The 22142-nt window shown below is 42.4% G+C and overlaps 1 protein-coding gene across 2 annotated transcripts; it reads left to right on the top strand.

The window, feature by feature from the left end:
* Positions 1 to 1901: 1901 nt before the first annotated feature.
* Positions 1902 to 10685, top strand: LOC146623825 (scavenger receptor cysteine-rich domain-containing group B protein). Of its 2 annotated transcripts, none has more exons than XM_085363374.1 (11): positions 1902 to 2070; positions 2888 to 2924; positions 3532 to 3566; positions 4045 to 4347; positions 4449 to 4517; positions 6738 to 7052; positions 7303 to 7371; positions 7684 to 7764; positions 7965 to 8279; positions 10160 to 10261; positions 10369 to 10685. In XM_085363374.1, exons 1-11 carry the CDS (start codon positions 1935 to 1937, stop codon positions 10683 to 10685), a joined length of 1779 nt encoding a protein of 592 aa, XP_085219500.1. In that variant the 5' UTR covers positions 1902 to 1934. The 2 variants fall into 2 exon arrangements, with proteins under 2 accessions (XP_085219500.1, XP_085219498.1); XM_085363372.1 differs by having other exon boundaries at positions 1935 to 2070; positions 2888 to 2920; positions 3528 to 3566; positions 7696 to 7764.
* The last annotated feature ends 11457 nt before the right edge of the window (positions 10686 to 22142 follow it).

The following is a 22142-nucleotide window of genomic DNA, read 5'->3' as shown; positions in this document are numbered from 1 at the left end:
TGTCCACTATCTCGAGGGGCCAATATCAAATTCTCCCCTCATCATCCCCTAATACACATTCCTGTGTAAGGTCAGGGGGGATTCTGCATGAGCAAAGAGACAAACAACCACATGCTTCTAACAACACTTCTTGATTCTTTGCTTGAAAGCTCCATGAGAAATTTGGAATTGAGCAATTGCAAAATTCCTCATCACTGATGAAGAATTGAGTCTTCAAAATGAAAACAGGCTTCACACGCCAGTCCTATAACATCAAAGTGAACTGGATACTAAAAAAAAAAGTGATCAGGGTGTTTAATAAATTTATATGTTTGAATTATATAAACAGAACACAAACCTTCTGATCAGGCTGAAACTGATTTGAGCAGTTCAGGAAATTTAGGTCCAGCCTAAGCTAAATGCATCTACGACACAATTCGCTGGTGTTTCTATACTTAGCTGAAAACTGTGTTCCCTTCCAGTCCTGTTTTTAAGGAACAAATAAGTTTCACAGCACTCAGATTTTAGAAGTTTTTGCAATGCCCTTGTCTTTGTCCTTGCCCTCATAATAATTTTTCCTGTGAAATTAAAGTAAAATCCGGTGTCTCCTACTACTACTTTCTAAAAAGTAAAAGGGCACGATTTTGATTGAAACTATACTGTAACATACCATAACACAGTAATGTGCTGTTTGCATTTATTTTTCTTCAAAGACAACAGCACTGATATTAATAAAGCATACTACTATGCAAAACATTTTGTATTTTATTGTATTGTAAGTTAGAATATAAAACACCTTGAGGCGATTGGTTTTTAAAGCCTGAACTGTGAAATGAATAATGGCCAACGAATTATTTTAAAAATGGGGAGTTTATTGAACCATCTGACAACTTTGTTTTAAAAATTAATTAAATTTTAATTTCCATATATGATTTTTAATTTGTTTTTGTATTGCCACATCTGAGATTTATTTTTTTAAGTCCTTTAAAATTTTGTAAAAACAGTTTTTATTGTTAAATTTGTTTAAGTTTTTAAGGTGAAAAAATAATAACACTAATGATGAGGAAGTCTCCACTACTACTACAACTAGATGCGGAGGAGATATAAATAAACTTGAACTGGATTTTCAGTATAATGCTACTGTGCAGTTTATGTTGAAAATTTTAAACCTTTTTGCACCACTACTGTGCATCCTTATACATTTTTCTTTTAATTAATTTGCGGTACTAAATAAATGTCATTCATTTCAGTTTCTCAGTTCTGAAGAATGAAGGGTATTTAGAATCTGGTTACATTACTATCTGACGATGATTACTGAGTGATTTGTCGGTGAATCCCAATATTCTCTGCCTGATGGAAAACCCCTTGAAAAAATGACACAGGTATCCAACTGTGCTTGTAACACAAGACTTCTCCAGCTGCTGATAATGGTCACAAGCTAACCTTCCTCACTTTCAACTATGAGGGCAACAGATGTCATCCTGCTGCCAGATCTGACCACTGTGTCCATTTTGTGCTTACAAAACTGCAATGTAACACAACACTTTGTTGTCTATATTCTCCTTGTTGTTTTGGCAGTACCATTAATAGATGGTGCCATGTCCTGATATCTGTGAAACGTGGGTGGCTGTTTGAATGAAAACAGAGATTCCTCACATCCTTTTTGTGTCACTTAGGAAACAACCAGCGTCATGTGATTCCTGGGAAAGATTTTTGTCTGAGCTGTCCTCTTCTATCAGGCTTGACCTCAGACTACCATCAATACAATACCAACAGCTTCGGGCTTAATCAGTGAAAACAATCCAATACTACTAATTAGGCTTGTCTGAACCAAGATTAAAAACAGCTGGCTGCAATGTTGTAGTAGAAAAGTGTAGCCCACTGGTTACATCTCAACATTACGGGACACCAAATTAGAGGGACTGAGCGAGTGTGAATCTGTGTTTTGCAGGCGGATGGCCAGTCAGGGAGCCATGCGAGGCCAGCGCGTGGTGGAGAGTGAATGCAGGTGCTGGAACCCAGCCGTCTGGCTCCTGGTTTCTCTGCTGGGAACCCTCGTCTTGGTAGCCGTCAGCATTCTGTTGAGATTTGGTGAGTGCTTGGAAATGGGAGTACGTTCAATGAATTGCTGCACATAAGGGAAGACCGTTCACTCATGATGCTACCTGAATGTAATAATGCAGAAAGCTTTACTTCATGTCATGTGATAGTAGACAACAAATTATGTTTGTTCTGCATCATCATTGCTGTGCATTGTTGTCCATTACAATGTGACAAAAAGAAAAGCTTAAGGAGTTTATGCTTTTCTTTCAGATTCTCGGTGACCAGTTTTGGATAGAGCAGCTTATTAAATTATGTCATTTCCCATAGGGGACATATTCCCACTAACCAAAGGCTGGACTGTGGCTGTAAGAAGTCTAAAATCTTAAGTATGCTGTACACTTCCATTAGATTATTTTTTTTCAGTGAGTGCCTTCAACATACTGTCTAATCCATGAATTCACTTTGAGATTTGGGACATCTCCCAAAACAGAAAATGTTGCCATGGAGATGAATTGAGCCAGTTTGTGACACATGAGATGATTTCTTCTGTGCCACTGTTTAAGCACATTCGAGGCACTAATAATGCTCGAGAACCTGGTGTACTTGCAAGTAAACGCCCTGTAGATGAGTGCTTTTGTGTCCACAGCCACTACCTGGCCAGTGTTTCCACAGCAATAGTTGGTTAAAAGCCCTGCAGTTGATTTTGAAGTGAGACAAGATCAATTTGACTCACTGAATCAACACGTGGGCACAGCAACTTATTTAAATGTGCTGACAGCACATAACTGCTTTTGTCTCTGGACAGAGCCAACAGATGACGAAACGTGTGCCTCACTAACCTTTTAATTTTGTGCTTTAATTTCAGGGGACATCAAAATAAGCAGACGGGCTTTACCCGGTAAGTAACATCCAAGTTAATCGCCACTTACTTTTCTATTTCCTTGCGATCCGCTCTTCCAGAAAACAAATGCAAACCCTGCATGAGACCTTAGGTTTCATGTATGTTCATGTTTCAGAGTCACAAACACATGGGACCAGCCCGTGAAGTGACCCACATTGGGTGCAATGGTTATCTCTTTAGTGTCTTTGCTCGGTGCAGAAATCTGAGATATTGTATTAGTCTTCGGGCATAGACTGTCCTCCATCCATTGTGGGATGTAGCCTCACATCACAGGGTTGCACATGGACCCCTTGTGTTTTGCATAGCAATATATATACTTAAGCATGAAAATGCTTTAATGTAGTCAGCTTAATATAAAGTAAGCTGTACTTGATGAGAGTATTTGCAAAAGTTAAAGCAGGATGCTAACATATTTCTGTAGCATCGGGTACAGTCTGAACAGGCCTGCTGTTGTGATTTCAGTCTGTCTCTCATGTTACAGGAAAATAGATATAGTAGATATAGTGTACAGTAACTATAGAACAACAAAAACCACCTTTCATCAAATAATTTAACCATACACTCTCACTTTCTTTCACATGTCCAATCCTCCCTTTGTTTTCAGACAGTGGCGTGCAAAGCCCAGTGAAGACGGAGTATCAAGGTAAGTTTGAAATAGACAGTGACCTCCACATCCAGTCCACACATTCACATCCATCTGGCAACAGCCTAAAACATTCGGGGTGAAAAAATTATCTGCATCCTAGTCACGTCATGAAAACCTATCAGCGTCTGGCTGTATGTCAGTGAAAGAAAGTACAGAAGGTAGCACAGCGCCTGGGGCTCTTTAAACAAGGTCACTTTCCCAGCTCTCCATTTCTCTAATCCCTACTTAATTGCTATATAACCTCCTATCCTCCTCCTGCATCCATTTCACTCACTTCCAAGGAGTCATGTGGCTTATTGATAGCCTTAATTTAGGATTAGACTTTTTTTTCCCAGAGGAATTTTTTCTTTCCTATTACCTGTCATTACATTAGAGCCTGGCCAGTCTCTTTTCTTCATATCAGAAGCACATGTTTTCAAAATGTCTCCTCTGAGAGAGAAAGCCTGACAAATATTTTCTGCTCATCTCTCTGAAGTACAACTGATGAATGGGCGGAGCAGGTGTGAGGGCAGAGTGGAGGTGCAATACAACGGCTCGTGGGGCACCGTGTGTGATGACGATTGGGACATGGTGGATGCAAATGTCGTGTGTCGTCAGCTGGGATGCGGGGTGGCTGTGGCGGTGTCCAGCAGCTCTAAGTTTGGACAGGGCACTGGGCTCATCATGTTGGATAATGTGGACTGCAGAGGAAGTGAAATGGAGCTCAGCCAGTGCCGTAGTCTGGGGTGGGGCATCCACAACTGTTACCACTATGAAGATGTGGGTGTCACCTGCAGAGGTAAAATACAAAATTCTAAGTGGATAAAACCCCAAGTGGGAGGAGGAAAAAAAGGAATAAACATAATGAAATTGCTGCTTTTCTTTTCATTCGGCCGCTAGAACCAACCTTGCTGGGGTTCAGAGGTCTTGAGGAACCCAGCACACCACCCCAGTCCATATCTGGTTTACGTAAGTGCCCTCTGCTTTTATGAAAATGAGACTGGTCTTCTGCCAGTGTATAGATAGATAGATTATTGAAACAGATACCTAACCCAGCAAAACATGAAAATTAATATAATAAATATGTCATGACTGACACTTTGTTCATATAAAAATTAAAGCTGCACTAATTTGTATACATAGGTCTATACAAAGTCATTTGTATGTGAGTGTGTTAACTCACTGTATTATAATCATTTACCTACAGAAAAATGATCCTCAAAACTGAAGTTTCTCTCTGTCTTGTAGAGACTTTCAGTTCATATTTGCTATTTGTCCTTCTCTCATGATGGATGTGGACCCAAATGCAGAAAACAAAAGCCATAACCTCTATTCCAGCATAGCAGGAGTCCAATAAGTGTCAAACAACAAAGTCCAAAACCAGGGAATACTCACAAGCAGCCATGCAGGAAAAAAAACAGTGAACAAAAACAGCATGACACGACAGAGAACTAAGGCCAGCTGAGGCTTTAAATGCCAGGGACTAATCCTGGAAAAAACAACAGCTGGGGAAAATAAAGAACAGGTGAAACACATGAATGATAACAGCACAGGGGATATAAAACTTAATAACAAATACAGGAGAGAACTAACTTGCAAAGTAAAGCAGGACACGAGTGACAAACGGGGCACAGAGACAAAAACTCAAGTTAAACTGAAAGCAAAGAATAATATGAATAACCAATAACCATAAACTGAAAGAAAGATTATAGTAACAAGCCTAGAAAACAAACTCTAAACAAAACATAAAATATAGCACAAAGAACTAGATTAAAGCAACAACTCTAAACATATATGACACAGAAAACCCAGGTCATGGGATGACTAAAGGTTCAAATGAAACAAAAAACTGCTCAAACTTAAAGCATACTTAAACCCAAAAGAAAACTATGGACCATGACACTCCGAGCCCAAAGGGAGAACGAACTAAAACCAACAAATTGAATTCATCTGGTGGCCATAAGCATGCCTGCTTATATTACTTTGTTTTGGTTGGATGTGCAGCTGGCAGATGTGTGTGAATTTGAAATTGAATGTTTGATTACATAGCAGTGAGGGTTTTTTTGTTTTTCTCCATACCATAATGCACCCAAGCCAATCTATTGTCGTAGGTCTAAGCATCTAAACCAACAGGTGTGAAGATTAACTCCACACCTGTATGTGGAGTTAATCTTCAGGGGACAAAACTGATGAAATTGCTTTAAGCAAAAGATGCTGCACTGCCTCGCTGTTAAATAAGCAGATTAGGTTTTTCATATACTTACATCAGTGCAATACAAATTTTAAAAGTAATATATAAACAAACAAAGTATGACACAGACCACAGGGAACACCTTTAATTTATGTTGTATACTGTAAAGAATTCACCATCAGATCAGTTTTTCTTTAGATGATTTTCACGCCCTAATCAAATTGTTGCTGACAGGTGGTATGCCAGATGTTGCCACGAAATGCAAGGGCAGGTTGCATTAAAGAATGAACAATGGTTTATTTTGTCATTGTGCTCAGTCAAAAATGCGGGAAGACTCACAAAATGAACAACTTCATTAATCAAGGAACACAAATAGAACTGAAGCAATATATTATTTCAGTTCACCTTCAAAGACTTGTGGGATAATGGAAACTTTTGAACACGCCCCAAAGGCCTCATGAATTCCAGGCCATACCTATTGTTTGCTGGGTTTGCCTTTGTAGCAGTCATCCTCTTGTGTTTTCTTATAATCCCCCAAAGAATTGTGAGAGACCAAAAGAAGAAGAAGAAGAATTTAGTTAACAAGTTGACGTATCTAGCTACTTTTCCATTAACCACTATGTAACCCTGTGGGAATTGAGTAAAGGCCTCCAAATTCAGGGCTTTCTTAAATGATGGACACATAAGAATGGCTATTGTCTCCTTGTTTCTGTCCACAAAGAGGCATATGATGACAACATCTGTGCTTAGTGCAATATTAGATGTCAATTTAGCGCTTCACTTTTGGTTTTTCCTCTGCACTCTGTAGTGTGCATTGTATTGCCTTCTTTCTGTGTATCAGTGTCAAATCACAGCAGCTGCTGTTCCCTTTGATACCCCCAAAATGACATACATAGAGAATCTAATAAAAACTTACAGAGTATAAAAATATGCTCTGTAAAGAAAAAGCTTTATCAAGATTAGTGCCTACAAATCCCTCCCTCTCCTGCTTACTTTAGGAGATGGCACCATCCGTCTGATTAATGGACAGAACTCGTGCCAGGGCCGAGTCGAGATCTTCTACCAGGGAAACTGGGGGACAGTGTGCGATGATGACTGGGTACTCAACAATGCCAAGGTAGTATGCCAACAGAGTGGCTGCGGCAGTGCTGTCTCTGCACACACCAACTCCTACTTTGGCTACGGTACCGGGCTAATTCTTCTGGACAACGTCAACTGCCAGGGCACGGAGCAGGACCTGACTAAATGCAAGAGCCTGGGTTGGGGTAAACACAACTGTGGCCATCATGAGGACGCTGGGGTCACCTGCACCGGTACTCTTAGAACTGTCACATTAGCATGAGTAGCACACCTGCAACTAAGATATTAAGTTCACAATTACACTTTAGCATGATAGCCTGCCAGAGTGAAAGTTATGTTATGTAAGTGAAACTTATGGCAAAAATTTAGCAAGTATCAGAAAATCAGTCAGATTCATCTTAGCTGGACAGCAAAAATGTCTGCACAGAATTTAGTTGCATTTCATAAAGCACTGGTATAAATTTTATTTTTCACCCACTTTAGGGTCCACTACTATACCACCAGTAGCAACAGGGGCCCAGAGAGGGCCGTGGGGAACATTGAACACTGAAGGTAAAACGTACCATTCACTACACACTATGTTCAACTTTGTGCAAACAAGCTCAGTCTGATTATTGCTTCTGTTCACCAGCCTGTTCCATTTGTTGTCCTGGGTTAATAATTAATAATAGGAACAAAATGTGCATTTTGATATATGACCAACAGGGTGAGCCATTCTTCCCCTGTTGATCATATACATGCTGCACCACAGTGCCACAAAACAAAGTGGTGCATGTGTTCCATAACCTAACCCTGCCATCATAAACGGGTTGTCTGGTGTATTCATGTATCAAGTAATTGTATTTTTTCTGTCTTCCCCTACAACTACACAAAAAGTTCCAGTCACCAAGTCACCAAGCACAACAACAACAGTTACAACAACAACAACAACCACCCAAACAAGAGGTAGCATTCTGTTTGATGTATAAAAATTAAGTGTGTGTGTGTGTGTGTGTGTGTGTGTGTGTGTGTGTGTGTGTGTGTGTGTGTGTGCGTGCGTGCGTTTTAGTATTGAACACTGTGCACCATCAGCAATGTAATCTACAAAGAAAAGAATTTCTAGTCTAAAATTGCAATAACGCATCCGTGTGTTTCGCCTCTTGCAGTTACGTCAGCCATTCGTGTGGTAAATGGCAACAGTAGCTGCCAGGGTCGTGTAGAGGTCCTCTACAAAAATGTTTGGGGGACAGTGTGTGATGATGACTGGGACATGCCCAATGCCAAAGTAGTGTGTAGGCAGCTTGGATGTGGCGCACCTATTGCAGCCAAGTCCAATGCCTACTTTGGCCACGGTTCAGGCCCAATCTTGCTGGACAATGTGCAATGTAGTGGATTTGAACTAGAGCTATCCCAGTGCTTCCACCTGGGGTGGGGTCAGCACAACTGTGGCCATCATGAGGATGCTGGAGTTATCTGCGCACGTAAGACCTTATTTATTTTCTCGCAGCACTAAACTAGGCTTCATTAAACATACACTTATAGCACGTGCATATACTGAACTTGGTAAATGTCTGTAATGTCTGTACTATTGTCATATGAACAATGTTGGGAAGGTTACTTTTAAAATGTATTCCACTACAGATTACAGAATACATGCCCCAAAATGTATTTCGTAACGTATTCCATTATGTTACTCAATGAGAGTAACGTATTCTGAATACTTTGGATTACCTATTATATTATCATGCTTTTTACAACTACATGAATGTACTATTGCTGTGTGAATTATTACTTTTACTGAATGTTACTCACCATACCAATACCGATTAGATTTTTTTAAAATCTTAATATAAAATGAGTAACAGTAGGGTGGACATTAGGTAAGGCTGCACTTTTTGCAGCGATCTCGTATAGAAAACTGTTTCACACGTATATAAAACAGGTCCACGGCTCTGAACCGTAGTAAAGGGACCTCTGGGTTCCGTGTCAGGCTTGTAGATGAAAACTAGCTTTACTTTGTTGTCTGGGTCAACCTTGCTAGCGAGAGACAGAGAGAGGCGTTGAAAGGCTGCTTCAATAGAATATTTTGTTTTGGAGAAAAACACGAAAAAGGTGTACAGTCGAGTCTTAATAGCTTACTTACAACTGGGCTCGTCAGGCACTCTTTTTGGCTGCAGTGGTTATTATTATATTTGCATGCTTCCATCACCCGCTTCTGGTCGGTGACAGCTCATACTTTTTGACTCTCCTTTTTCTCCCTCCCTCGCTCACAGACACATAACGGGTATGGCAGTCGATTCTCCCTGCAGCACGGACTACACTGCCCATGAGGCTACATTCTTTAGGGCGATGCCTGTAACACTCTGCCTATTGCCTTCATATTAAATCATTTTTGTGAATAATTTTTAAAAATATTTCTTCACGTCATTATGCGGGCCGCAAGTAGGTGTGACATGGGCCGCGAGATTGAGACACAGACATTAGAGCATCTTAATGCGTGTTTTGTCAAAAATAGAGAGGCTATAGTTAGGCATAGCCAAACATATGAAACAGGAAAATACCGCCGTGTAATCCCTTTATTTCAGCAAAGTAACTGTATTCTGAATACCACCTTTTTAAATGGTAACTGTAAAGGAATACAGTTACTCATATCTTGTATTTTAAATACGTAACGGCGGTACATGTATTCCGTTACTCCCCAACACTGCATATGAACATATGAATGACTTCTGGCTTTGCGGGAACTTCATGAGTTCCCCTAAAAGCCCATACCACCTATGTATCTAGTCATCTACACCCGCCCTGCTGGGCTGGCCAGTTGCAATGCATGACTATAGTACTTTGAGGACGAAACAGCCCAGAGAGCATGAAAAACAGTGGATGAGTCAAGGCACATCAGCGTCACTGAATGCCTCCATGCCAAATATGACTTCTTTCAGGCTAAATCAAAAGCACAAATATCCTCTTTTATATGTACTGTAAATCCTTGGTTCCAAATTAATCAGGAAATGTTTTAATGCAGTTTCTTTTTAACAGTAGCAGTTGCTTTGAGTAGTTTTGCCTTTAGTAAGTAATTAGAACAGATAAAGGGGTGTAATTTGTGCAAACATCTTTACAAAAACATAGTCTGTTATAAACAGACTGTTATAAACAGACTTTGCAGAGGCAATATCTTGATGAAATTGCCTCTGCAAAGTCTGTGTCTGGGTTATTGGCTTCTAGGAACAGAAGAAGCAAACAGGTTTCTTATAAGTCATTAAAATCCCTGTTAGATAAGTGTGATATTACTTTTGTGACCTAATATTCAATGACTATTCCTTGAATACATGAACATAATTCTCTCTTCTCTGTTTCCCCTTAGCTTTTGACCCCCAGTTTTTTGATCTTGCAAGTGTGCGTGAATTCAGAGTAACAGAAACAATACCAACAACCACCACCGCAACCACCACACAACCACCTGAAGGTAAGTCACATATACCCTCAGTTATTTCACAATAATGTCACCTTCCTCTGGACTGATTCTCAGAAGCAATCAATGCTCAAAGTTTAAAAGAATTGTTTTTTATGTAGGTTTGGTAAGACTGGTGGGTGGCCAGCACCGGTGTGAGGGTCGAGTGGAAATGTACTTGAATTCAGGATGGGGCACAGTGTGCGATGATGCCTGGGACCTCCCAGATGCCCAGGTGGTGTGCCGTCAAGTGGGCTGCGGTGAAGCCATAGCAGCTTGGGGAGAAGCTTACTTTGGGCCCGGCACGGGAACAATCCTGCTAGACAACCTCAAGTGCAGAGGTACTGAGAGATCCCTGCAGAGCTGCTCCCATATATCCTGGAATGTACACAACTGCGACCACTCTGAAGATGCTGGTGTCACCTGCTCGCCATCATGATTTCAGCAGAACCGCACTCCCACCAACATGTGTTAGGATGTGGGTGTACCGTCCTCGGACTTGTGTACATTATGTAAATAACAGCTGACACATTGCTGAAGTAATATTCCACCATCACCAACATAAGTAACAGTTAATATGCCATTCCATGATTATATTCTATAACTATATAAGCCTATTAAGCACTTTATAAATATATTATGTAAAACAAAATGTACACAGTTGTTTGATAAATGAAGAAAAGTAAAGCTTTTAACTGTCTGTCTTTCTGTTTTTGTTAAAATATATACTGTACATGTTATTTTTCACTTAAGGAATATACTTGAGGAAGTCTGTGGATTAAAGCTATTTTTACAGAACAGCCTCTGCTCCACAATCCACAAATATGTATGATATAACATAAATGACACTGTATACTATAATCTATAACACTGAAATACACATAAATAAATGTGGTATAGCTTGTATATACATGAAATAACTGTGCTTTTATTCCATAATTATTTATATATATATATATATATATATATATATATATATATATATATATATATATATATATATATATATATATATATATATATATATATATATATTAGGGGTGCAACGATATTCATATTGATATTGAACCGTTCCAGTCGGGCTACCAAAATTTATCTCTGCCCTGCCCGTCGGCCTATTGTAGGAAGGAAAAATATATGTCAATGCTTTTGCATTGTTTCGGAAATGTAGCTGGGTAATTATGTCATTGGCATCGGTGAGCCACTGTCAATATGTGACATATTGAAATCGCGTTTGAATTTGCGCTGGGTTTTTTGCTTTCACTTTGCAATCGCGCGAACTGTGTATAGAGAGCGACAGCACTGATTGGTGAGTGATGATAATTTGCGCACCAATTCCTCTGACATAGTCTTATCAATCGTTAGCTTACTATGCAAACATGACAAGTGAACTCTCCCACAGCAAGCTTAAACATGTGAGAGGTTGATCGCGCAGAGAATCGCTGAGCGTTATGTGAGTGCGCGTGTAAAAGCAGCAGGATATATATTTTAGTTCTGCTGAGCCAAATAAGACAGGTCAGGGTGAAGAAGTGACAGCCAAAGAAAAGCTTACCACAAAACGGAAAAGTTATGACAAATCAGACTATAAGGCAAAAAGAAAGTGCAGCTTTATGGTTTCATGGACAAAAGAATTTCTGTGGCTGCAATATGACAAGCTAAATAACCAGGGCTGCACATAAGTGGTCTGCAGGTGCGCATTCGCTGTCAAAATAAAAAAGATAAACAAGATAAGAAATTTCAACGCGTGTTTGCGTACATAAGATTTTCAGGAGGAGGACAGACATTTGTTTAGAACTCTTAAAGATGTCGAAGAAGCTCCTTTAAGCAATTACTGTGATGTTCCTCCACCTCCAAAGAAATGTCAGAAGGAGTCCGAACCACAAAAGAAGCGTGTATTCTCGGAAAAGTAGTTGCAGGAGGTGAGCTGGCTTCAAACAAATGATGAACGCACAGAGATGTGGTGCGGAATGTGCCGTGAAAATTTAATAAATGACAAATTAAAAAGGCATGAACATTTTTTTTGTATCAAAAAAATATCGAACCGTGACACCAAAGTATCGAACCGAACCGAACCGTGAATTTTGTGTATCGTTGCACCCCTAATACATATATATATATATTTTAGGGGTGCAACGGATCAAAACGGTTCAGATCGGATCACGGTTTTAAGTCACGGATAGGATCAATTTTTGGATATAGGGCAGTACAGTCTTTGTATCTACCACTCAATTCAATTCATTTGAATTTTATTTATAAAGCGCCAAATCACAACAACAGTCGCCTCAAGGCACTTTATATTGTAAGGTAGACCCTACAATAATACATTATACTCATTATATTGCACTCTGCTGTGATATAATGAGCTGTCATGGTCACGTAGCTTTCCGTTGCCCTGGAGATCCACCCATTTGTAGTAGTTATGGCAACAGAAGATGCCTGGGACAGTTCAGCCACAACTTAAATCTTTTCCTGCTCATACCTGCTTGGAACAATCTTGCCACTAAAGTAGGCGCGAACGGGATATCATAGCGTGGCTCAAGCACGTTCATCATAGTTTAAACCCCTTGTTTTGCACAACAGAATACGGACTCCCGTCTGCAGCTAAACACCCCAATAGCTTTTGTAATAGCTTTAGCACGGTCGGATTGGGCAGCAAAGGGCTGCTTAAATACGGAAAACTCCTCTGCTCCTCCACTTGGACCACTAGCACTGGCCATAACTATCGCTTGACAGACCCACCACGTGCACGATACACATACTTTTTTTCCTTCTTTTTCAAATCTTCGGATCACGTGCGTGCCGAACCGTGGAGTGGGATCGGTTCGGATTAGGGATTATGGATCAACTGTGATCCGTTGCACCACATATATATACATATATATACATATATACACACATATATACGTATATATAGCAGATGACTCGTAATCTGGAGAGGAAATGGCGTGTCACAAATTTAGAGGATCATCATTTAGCCTGGAGAAATAGTTTGCTGTTTTATAAGAAAGCCCTCCGCAAAGCCAGAACATCTTACTATTCATCACTGATTGAAGAAAATAAGAACAACCCCAGGTTTCTCTTCAGCTCTGTAGCCAGGCTGACAAAAAGTCAGAGCTCTTTTGAGGCAACCATCCCTTTAACGTTAACTAGTAATGACTTCATGAACTTCTTCACAAATAAAATTTTTATCATTAGAGAAAAAATTACCAGTAATCATCCCACAGATGTAATATTATCTACAGCTACTCTTAGTACCATTGATGTTAAGTTAGACTCTTTTTCTCCAATTGATCTTTCTGAGTTAACTTCAATAATTACTTCCTCTAAACCATCAACGTGTCTTTTCCTGCCATTAATTAATTAATGCTTCGATCTTAAATATGATCAACCTATCTCTAATAATCGGCTATGTACCACAGGCCTTCAAGCTGGCTGTAGTTAAACCTTTACTCAAAAAGCCATCTCTAGACCCAGCAGTCTTAGCTAATTATAGGCCAATCTCCAACCTTCCTTTCATATCAAAAATCCTTGAAAGAGTAGTTGTCAAACAGCTAACAGATCATCTGCAGAGGAATGGCTTATTGGAAGAGTTTCAGTCAGGTTTCAGAGCTTATCACAGCACAGAAACAGCTTTAGTGAAGGTTACAAATGATCTTCTTATGGCCTCTGACAGTGGACTCCTCTCTGTGCTTGTCCTGCTAGACCTTAGTGCAGCATTCGATACTGTTGACCATAATATCCTATTAGAGCGATTAGAACATGCTGTAGGTATTACAGGTACTGCACTGCAGTGGTTTGTATCATATCTATCTAATAGACTCCAATTTGTGCATGTAAATGGAGAGTCCTCTTCACACACTGAGGTTAATTATGGAGTTCCACAGGGTTCAGTGCTAGGACCAATTCTGTTTACATTATACATGCTTCCCTAGGCAGCATCATTAGTAGACATAGCATACATTTTCACTGCTATGCTGATGACACCCAGCTCTATCTGTCCATGAAGCCAGATAACACACACCAATTAGTTAAACTGCAGGAATGTCTTAAAGACATAAAGACCTGGATGGCCGCTAACTTTCTGCTTCTTAATTCAGATAAAACTGAGGTTATTGTACTTGGCCCTGAAAAGCTTAGAAATATGGTATCTAACCAGATTCTTACTCTGGATGGCATTACCTTGGCCTCCAGTAACGCTGTGAGGAACCTTGGAGCCATTTTTGACCAGGACATGTCCTTCAACGCACATATTAAACAAATATGTAAGACTGCTTTCTTCCATTTGCGCAACATCTCTAAAGTTAGAAATATCCTGTCTCAGAGTGACGCTGAAAAACTAGTTCATGCATTTATTACTTCCAGGCTGGACTACTGTAATTCATTATTATCAGGATGTCCAAAAAAACTCACTGAAAAGCCTTCAGCTAATCCAAAATGCTGCAGCAAGAGTGCTGACAGGGACTAGAAAGAGAGAGCATATTTCTCCTGTATTGGCTTCCCTTCATTGGCTTCCTGTTAAATCCAGAATTGAATTCAAAATCCTGCTCCTCACATACAAGGTCTTAAATAATCAGGCCCCATCTTATCTTAATGACCTTGTAGTACCATATCACCCTATTAGAGCACTTCGCTCTCGCACTGCAGGCCTACTTGTTGTTCCTAGAGTATTTAAAAGTAGAATGGGAGGGAGAGCCTTCAGTTTTCAGGCCCCTCTTCTGTGGAACCAGCTTCCAGTTTGGATTCAGCAGACAGACACTATCTCTACTTTTAAGATTAGGCTTAAAACTTTCCTTTTTGCTAAAGCATATAGTTAGGGCTGGACCAGGTGACCCTGAATCCTCCCTTAGTTATGATGCAATAGACATAGGCTGCCAGGGGATTCCCATGATGCATTGAGTTTTTCCTTTCCAGTCACCTTTCTCACTCACTATGTATTAATAGACTTCTCTGCATTGAATCATATCTGTTATTAACCTCTGTCTCCCTTCCACAGCATGTCTTTTATCCTGTCTTCCTTCTCTCACCCCAACCAGTCGCAGCAGATGGCCGCCCCTCCCTGAGCCTGGTTCTGCCGGAGGTTTCTTCCTGTTAAAAGGGAGTTTTTCCTTCCCACTGTCGCCAAAGTGCTTGCTCATAGGGGGTCATATGATTGTTGGGTTTTTCTCTGTATCTATGAAGCACCTTGAGGCGACTTTTGTTGTGATTTGGCGCTATATAAATAAAATTGAATTGAATTGAATATATACATATATATACGTATATACACTCAACAAAAATATAAACGCAACACTTTTGTTACTGCTCCCATTCCCCATGGGATGGACGTAGAGACCTAAAATTCATTCCAGATACACAATATAACCATCCCTCCCAAACAGTGGTCACAAATCAGTCCAAATGTGTGGTAGTGGGCACATCTGCTATATTGAGATAATCCATCCCACCTCACAGGTGTGCCACATCAGGATGCTGATCTGACATCATGAGTAGTGCACAGGTGTACCTCAGACTGCCCACAACAAAAGGCCACCCTGGAATGTGCAGTTTTTTGCGCTATTGGGGGTCTGGGGACCCAGAACCGGTCAGTATCTGGTGTGACCACCATTTGCCTCATGCAGTGCAACACATCGTCGCATGGAGTCTATCAGATTGTCAATTGTGGCCTGTGGAATGTTGGTCCACTCCACTTCAATGGCTGTGCGAGGTTGTTGGATATTCGTGGGAACTGGTACACGCTGTCGTATACGCCGGTCAAGCACATCCCGAACATGCTCAATGGGTGACATGTCCGGTGAGTATGCTGGCCATGCAAGAACTGGGACATTCCCAGCTGCCATCTGCCCTGAACAATGTGAACCATGATTCATCTGTGAAGCGCACACCTCTCCAACGTGCCAGACGCCATCGAATGTGAGCATTTTCCCACACAAGTCTGTTACGGCGACGAGCTGGAGTCAGGTCAAGACCCCGATGAAGACGACGGGCATGCAGTTGAGCGTCCCTGAGACGGTTTCTGACAGTTTGTGCAGAAATTGTTTGGTTGTGCAAACCAATTGTTCCAGCAGCTGTCTGGGTGGCTGGTCTCAGACGATCTTGGAGGTGAACCTGCTGGATGTGGAGGTCCTGGGCTGGTGTGGTTACACGAGGTCTGCGGTTGTGAGGCCGGTTGGATGTGCTGCCATATTCTCTGAAACGCCTGTGGAGACGGCTTATGGTTGAGAAATGAACATTCAATGCACGGGCGACAGATCTGGTTGACATTCCTGCTGTCAGCATGCCAATGCACGCTCCCTCATTGCTTGTGGCATCTGTGGCATTTTGCTGTGAGACAAAACTGCACATTCCAGGGTGGCCTTTTGTTGTGGGCAGTCTGAGGTACACCTGTGCACTACTCATGATGTCAGATCAGCATCCTGATGTGGCACACCTGTGAGGTGGGATGGATTATCTCAATATAGCAGATGTGCCCACTACCACACATTTGGACTGATTTGTGACCACTGTTTGGGAGGGATGGTTATATTGTGTATCTGGAATGAATTTTAGGTCTCTACGTCCATCCCATGGGGAATGGGAGCAGTAACAAAGGTGTTGCGTTTATATTTTTGTTGAGTGTATATATATATATATATATATATATATATATATGGGGTCACACTCTGACCACACACACACACACACAACGCACAGGCAAGGTATTCTTTGTTTGTATGTAGACGTCATATGTTAATGAACCCATGTATCAACAAGAAAAGATTTTTAGAATATCAACAAATTAAATCCATAGTAAAAAAGAAATTTAAACTGGGTCAAGTTTAACTACAAACACCACCAAGTGTGGTTCAATTTCTTACTCTTAAAACCCCCAAATTACTTTCCAAAATATACAGAATGCTTTCTAAAACTGATGAATCAATATCACTTCCTATTGCAAAATGGGAAGCGGATTTATCAGTTAACTTAGACCTAAACTTCTGGTCTCAGATTTGCTTAAAAACCTTTCATCTAATTAGAAATCCCAGTCTTCAATTAATTCATACAAAATATTACATAGAGTGCACTATACAGGTCATCGGATGTTCAAGATGGGCTTTACATCTACCAACAACTGCTCACACTGCCAAACCAATTCACCGGACACTTATATCCACGCTCTTTGGTTCTGTCCACCAGTTCAGAAGTTTTGGCGCGAGATATGTGAAGACTTATCAAAGTGTCTGAAATGTAACATTCCAACTTCCCCCTTAGTGTGTTTGTTGGGCAGCTTAGATAATGTCACTTCAGAAAAGAATATAGCCCATATGGTTTTCACTGCCCTATGCATAGCCAAGAAAACTGTCCTCATGAACTGGAAAAATAAAAATAATCTTAATTCTAACCAATATAGAAATTATCTATTAGTATTTAGTATTTAGTATTTATTTATTTATTGTCATTGTCAAGAACAATGAAATTGCGTTTGGGGCTTCCATACAACCCCCAAAAAAAGAAGAAAATAATAAATACCCCTTAAAACCCAAGTGTACATATTTAACCCAGTGTGACTCCAATGCAATAAGACAATCCTTAGCAATAATGTTCGTAGAAATTCAGACAAAGACCTGAGAAACATGACAAAATACAACAATGCAACCCATTCAATATTATTGTACTGTGAGATATGATATCAGATATGATAGTTATCTATTTAAGAAAGAGGGGGGGGGGGGGGGGGGGCAGGAGGGGGAAGAGAATAAAGATATGATGCACCAATGCAGACCAGTTCATTGCTATTAAGAAGTTGGATATGGTTATTGTCCGTGAGAGGGGGGCAGAGAGTTCAGGAGCCTCACAGCCTGTGGATACAGGCTGTTGGCCAGTCTGGATGTTCTGGCCTGTATAGACCTGTACCTTCTCCCTGAGGGCAGCAGATGGAAAAGGTGGCGCGCAGGGTGATGTTGGTCCCGCAGGATACTGTGCACCCTCCTCAGACAGCGAGTGGGGAAGATATTACTGATCTCTGGCAGACTTGTTCCAATAATTCTGCCAGCTTCTTTCACCACCCGCTGGAGTGCTTGCTGATCGGCCTTGGTGCAGCTGGGGAACCACACTAGAAATCCATACGTCAGAACGCTGCTGATGGCACAGTTGTAGAAGTTCAACATCAGAGATCTGGGAATGTGTGCGCTCCGCAGTCTCCTCAGGTAGTAGAGGCGCTGTTGGGCCTTCCGTACAACTGAGGTGATATGGTTGCCCCAGGACAGGTCCTCGGTCACAGTTACCCCCAAGAATTTAAAACTGCTCACCCTCTCCACCGCCTCACTGCCAATGAAGAGAGGCAGATGGTTGTTATGACCCCTCTTCCGGAAATCTACAATGATCTCCTTGGTCTTTTTGGTGTTTAAGACCAAGTTATTGTCGTGGCACCATGACTCTAGTTGTTGCACCTCTGTCCTATAGTTTGTCTCATCATTGTTGGATATAAGTCCGAGCACTGTAGTGTCATCTGCAAACTTAACAATGAGATTGGACACGCAGGAGGAAATACAGTCATGGGTGAAGAGAGTGTATAGCAGAGGGCTCAGAACACACCCCTGAGGGGCACCGGTGTTGACCACAAGGGTGGAAGAGGTGTTCTTACCCACTCTGACACTCTGTCTACGGTTAGTGAGGAAGTCCACAATCCAGTTGCACAGAGAGGAGTTAAGTCCCAGTTGGTGGAGTTTGGGACGGAGTTTGTATGGCCGGATGGTATTAAAAGCCGAGCTGTAGTCTACAAAGAGGAGCCGTGCATAGGTGTTCCTGTGTTCCAAGTGCTTCAGTAATGTGTGCAGCACTGTGGCGATCGCATCCTCGGTTGACCGGTTCTCCCTGTATGCAAACTGGTGCGAGTCCAGGGATGGTGGAAAAGCAGCTCTGATGTGTTTAATGACCAGTCTCTCCAGGCATTTGGCGGGAATGGGGGTGAGTGCCACAGGTCTGAAATCGTTCAGACATGTGACATTTGACTGTTTTGGGATGGGAACGATGGTTGCTGCTTTGAAACAGGATGGTACCAGTGAACAGGACAACGAGGTGTTATATATAGAGGTGAAGACGTCCGCCAGGTCCGCAGCACAGTCTTTTAGCACCCGGCCCAGCACTCCATCCGGCCCGGCCGCCTTCCTGGTGTTAATGCTCCGGAACACACGCCTCAGCTCATGAGTGCTCAGGACTGGAGCAGGGTCGGTTGAGGGGAGAGGGGACAGGACAGGGTCGGTGTTCTCCCTGTCAAAACGGGCATAAAAGAGATTTAGATCCTCAGCCAGAGTAGAACTGTCGGCTGAGGGTGATGGTGTTCTTCTTTTGTAGTCCGTGATAGCCCTGATGCCCTCCCAGACCTGCCTTGGGTTTGTGTTGTTCTCAAACCTGGCCTCGATACGCCTCCTGTGCTGCTGCTTGGCAGTCTTGATGCCTCTTCTCAGGTTGGCCCTGGCAGCACTGTATGCCTCCTGGTCCCCGGATTTGAAAGCGTTGTTCCTTGTTCGAATAAGTTGTTGAACTCCGTGTGTCATCCAGGGTGGATTATTAGGGAACACACGGAATCGTTTCCAAGTTGTTACATTGTCCACACAGAAACAGCAGAGCGTTCTCACTCCCGAGGCGTAACATGTCGACGTTTTGTCACGTCCCGCGGCGTTCCTGAGGAACGCGAAAGGAGACCTTCGGCGTTCTTATGGTACGCGGCGGGTTATGGCTGGAATCCAGTGCAATGATGCTCCCGCGGTAATAGACGTTCCAGCCCTGTATTCCAGCCCTAAACCTAACCTTATCCCTAGCCCTGACCATAACCTTATTCCTGACCTTATCCAGGACTTTAATGATGTTAAATAGCGTGTTTCTAAGCGATTTGAAGAAAAAGAGCGAACATGTGTAGGTTCAGTCCAGACGGTTCTCATATTTCCTCTTTTTCCGAGGTCGTCATTTAGGAATGTGGTGGGTAGCCGAAAACGTAATATGGTGACGATTTGTCACCTAGCGTAAAATGTTACGCTTTGGGAGTGAGAACGGGTTGGAAACAGATGTAGTCCAAGACAGTGGAGGTGTAACTGTCCAATGCGACACGATTGTCAGTGTCCTGCACCTTGAATACATCCCAGTCTGTGCAGTGGAAACAGTCCTGAAGCATCGGAATAGCGTCCTGCGGCCATGTTCTCACGGTTTTGGTTGTAATCCCAGTGCTCTTGATCTTTTGTGTGTATATTGGGTGTAGCAGAAGGGAGAGATGGTCTGACAGACCCAGGTGGGGATAAGCCTGGGCTCTGTACGCATTCGCCATGTTGGTGTACACCTGGTCCAACGTTCTATCTCCTCTGGTAGCACACTTCACATTACGGTGGAAATTGTGAAGTACAGATTTCAGGTCCGCGTGGTTAAAATCCCCAGCCGCAATAAAGACACTGTCCGGGTGTGCTACCAGGCTGTTATTGATGCTGCTGCTCAATTGTGCTAACGCTAGCTTAGCATTAGCATCTGGTGGAATGTAAACAGCGCAGATGTAAACGGCAGAAAATTCCCGAGGGAGATAGAATGGACGGCACTTTAACACCAACAGTTCTACCTCTGTACTGCACAGTTTTTCCGTTACCGTGACGTTCGTGCACCAAAGGTTGTTAATATAGATGCACAGCCCCCCGCCAGTCTTCTTACCCGAGTCCGCAGACCTGTCGGCTCGATAGGCGGTGCGGCCTGCTAGATCGATAGCCGCATCGGGAATGGCGCTGTCCAGCCAGGTTTCAGTGAAAATCATGCACGAACAGTTATTAAAAGTCCGTCGAGTGGCGATCTGCAGTCGTATTTCATCCAGTTTGTAACGGATTGAACGGGCGTTGGAGAGGAATATGATCGGGAGTGGTGGTTTAAATGGACTAGTCTTTAGCCGTGCCCACAGGCCTCCCCGCTTGCCTCTCTTCTGCCTCCGCTCGCAACGTCTCCTCCTGCGGCTTGCTGTTGCGGGTAGCCCCGGGGGTTGCTTAACGATCTCCGGGGGGATGAGATACTCGGATGTTAGTTGAAGATCTCCACGGCTTAGTTGTAGTAGATCATCTCTGTTGTATTGAAGTAACCCCAGGCTGTGTGAAATAATACACAGTACCACCAAAAGTGCAAAAGTGTAGGAGCTCCGGGCCGCTGCGTCTGTGCGCGCCGCCATCTTAAATTACATTAGTCTTGATACAGCCTCAGCCACCACATCAGATCAATTGCTCTGGGCTCCTGTGATCAGCTCCATCACCTAGTGGGGGTGGGGGGTCATAGTTTGGTCCCGCCTTCACTGTTGTGATTGGTGTGGGGGTAGGGACATGCTTAGGGCGTCGGGGGGGTTCCCCGGAGGCATCTTCCTTGGGGGGCTCAACCCGGGGTAGCGGTCATGGCCAATTAGGGGCTCTGTTGGCTCTTAGGTGACGGTTTCCTCGTGGCTGTGTGCAGCGGGGCTAGGGGAGGGTCTGTGCTGACGGACGTGGGTTACTGACCTGGTAGCCTGGCTGCCCCTGGGTGGGTCCGGGATGGGTGTGAGGTTCTGGGGGTGCTCCGTCTCTGGGCTGGGGAAATGGCATATCCATGGTAAATAAGGTAGTCACATAAACTGATCATAACTGTATCTTAATATTAGAAACCATATTAGATTAATTTAGTTGTGAAAAAACATGTACATAAAATAAAAAAGTTCTAATTTACTGGTGTTGGCCAGAGGGGCTGATGGCGCGTTATGGCAGCCTCGCTTCTGTCAATCTGCCCCTGGGCAGCTGTGGCTACAACTACAACTGTAGCTTGCCTCCACCAGTGTGTGAGAGTGAATGAATAGTGGCATTGTAAAGAGCTTTCGGTGCCTATATAAATCCAATCCATTATTATTATTACTTTATCAGATAGACGACTT

This window comes from Diplotaxodon limnothrissa, linkage group LG10 (genome assembly GCF_057381915.1).
Source record: "Diplotaxodon limnothrissa isolate DT_005_m linkage group LG10, D_limnothrissa_male_GT1.1, whole genome shotgun sequence".
Lineage (NCBI taxonomy): Eukaryota > Metazoa > Chordata > Actinopteri > Cichliformes > Cichlidae > Diplotaxodon > Diplotaxodon limnothrissa.
This window is presented reverse-complemented; position numbering and strand designations above follow the sequence as displayed.

What these genes read in the sequence shown, in the direction of transcription:
- LOC146623825 (XM_085363374.1), top strand. Translation starts at nt 1,935, where the DNA reads ATGGCCAGTCAGGGAGCCATGCGAGGCCAGCGCGTGGTGGAGAGTGAA. An exon ending in CGCTGGGGTCACCTGCACCG is followed by an intron (nt 7,053 to 7,302) that starts GTACTCTTAGAA and finishes CACCCACTTTAG; the next exon opens with GGTCCACTACTATACCACCA. An exon ending in AACAACCACCCAAACAAGAG is followed by an intron (nt 7,765 to 7,964) that starts GTAGCATTCTGT and finishes CGCCTCTTGCAG; the next exon opens with TTACGTCAGCCATTCGTGTG.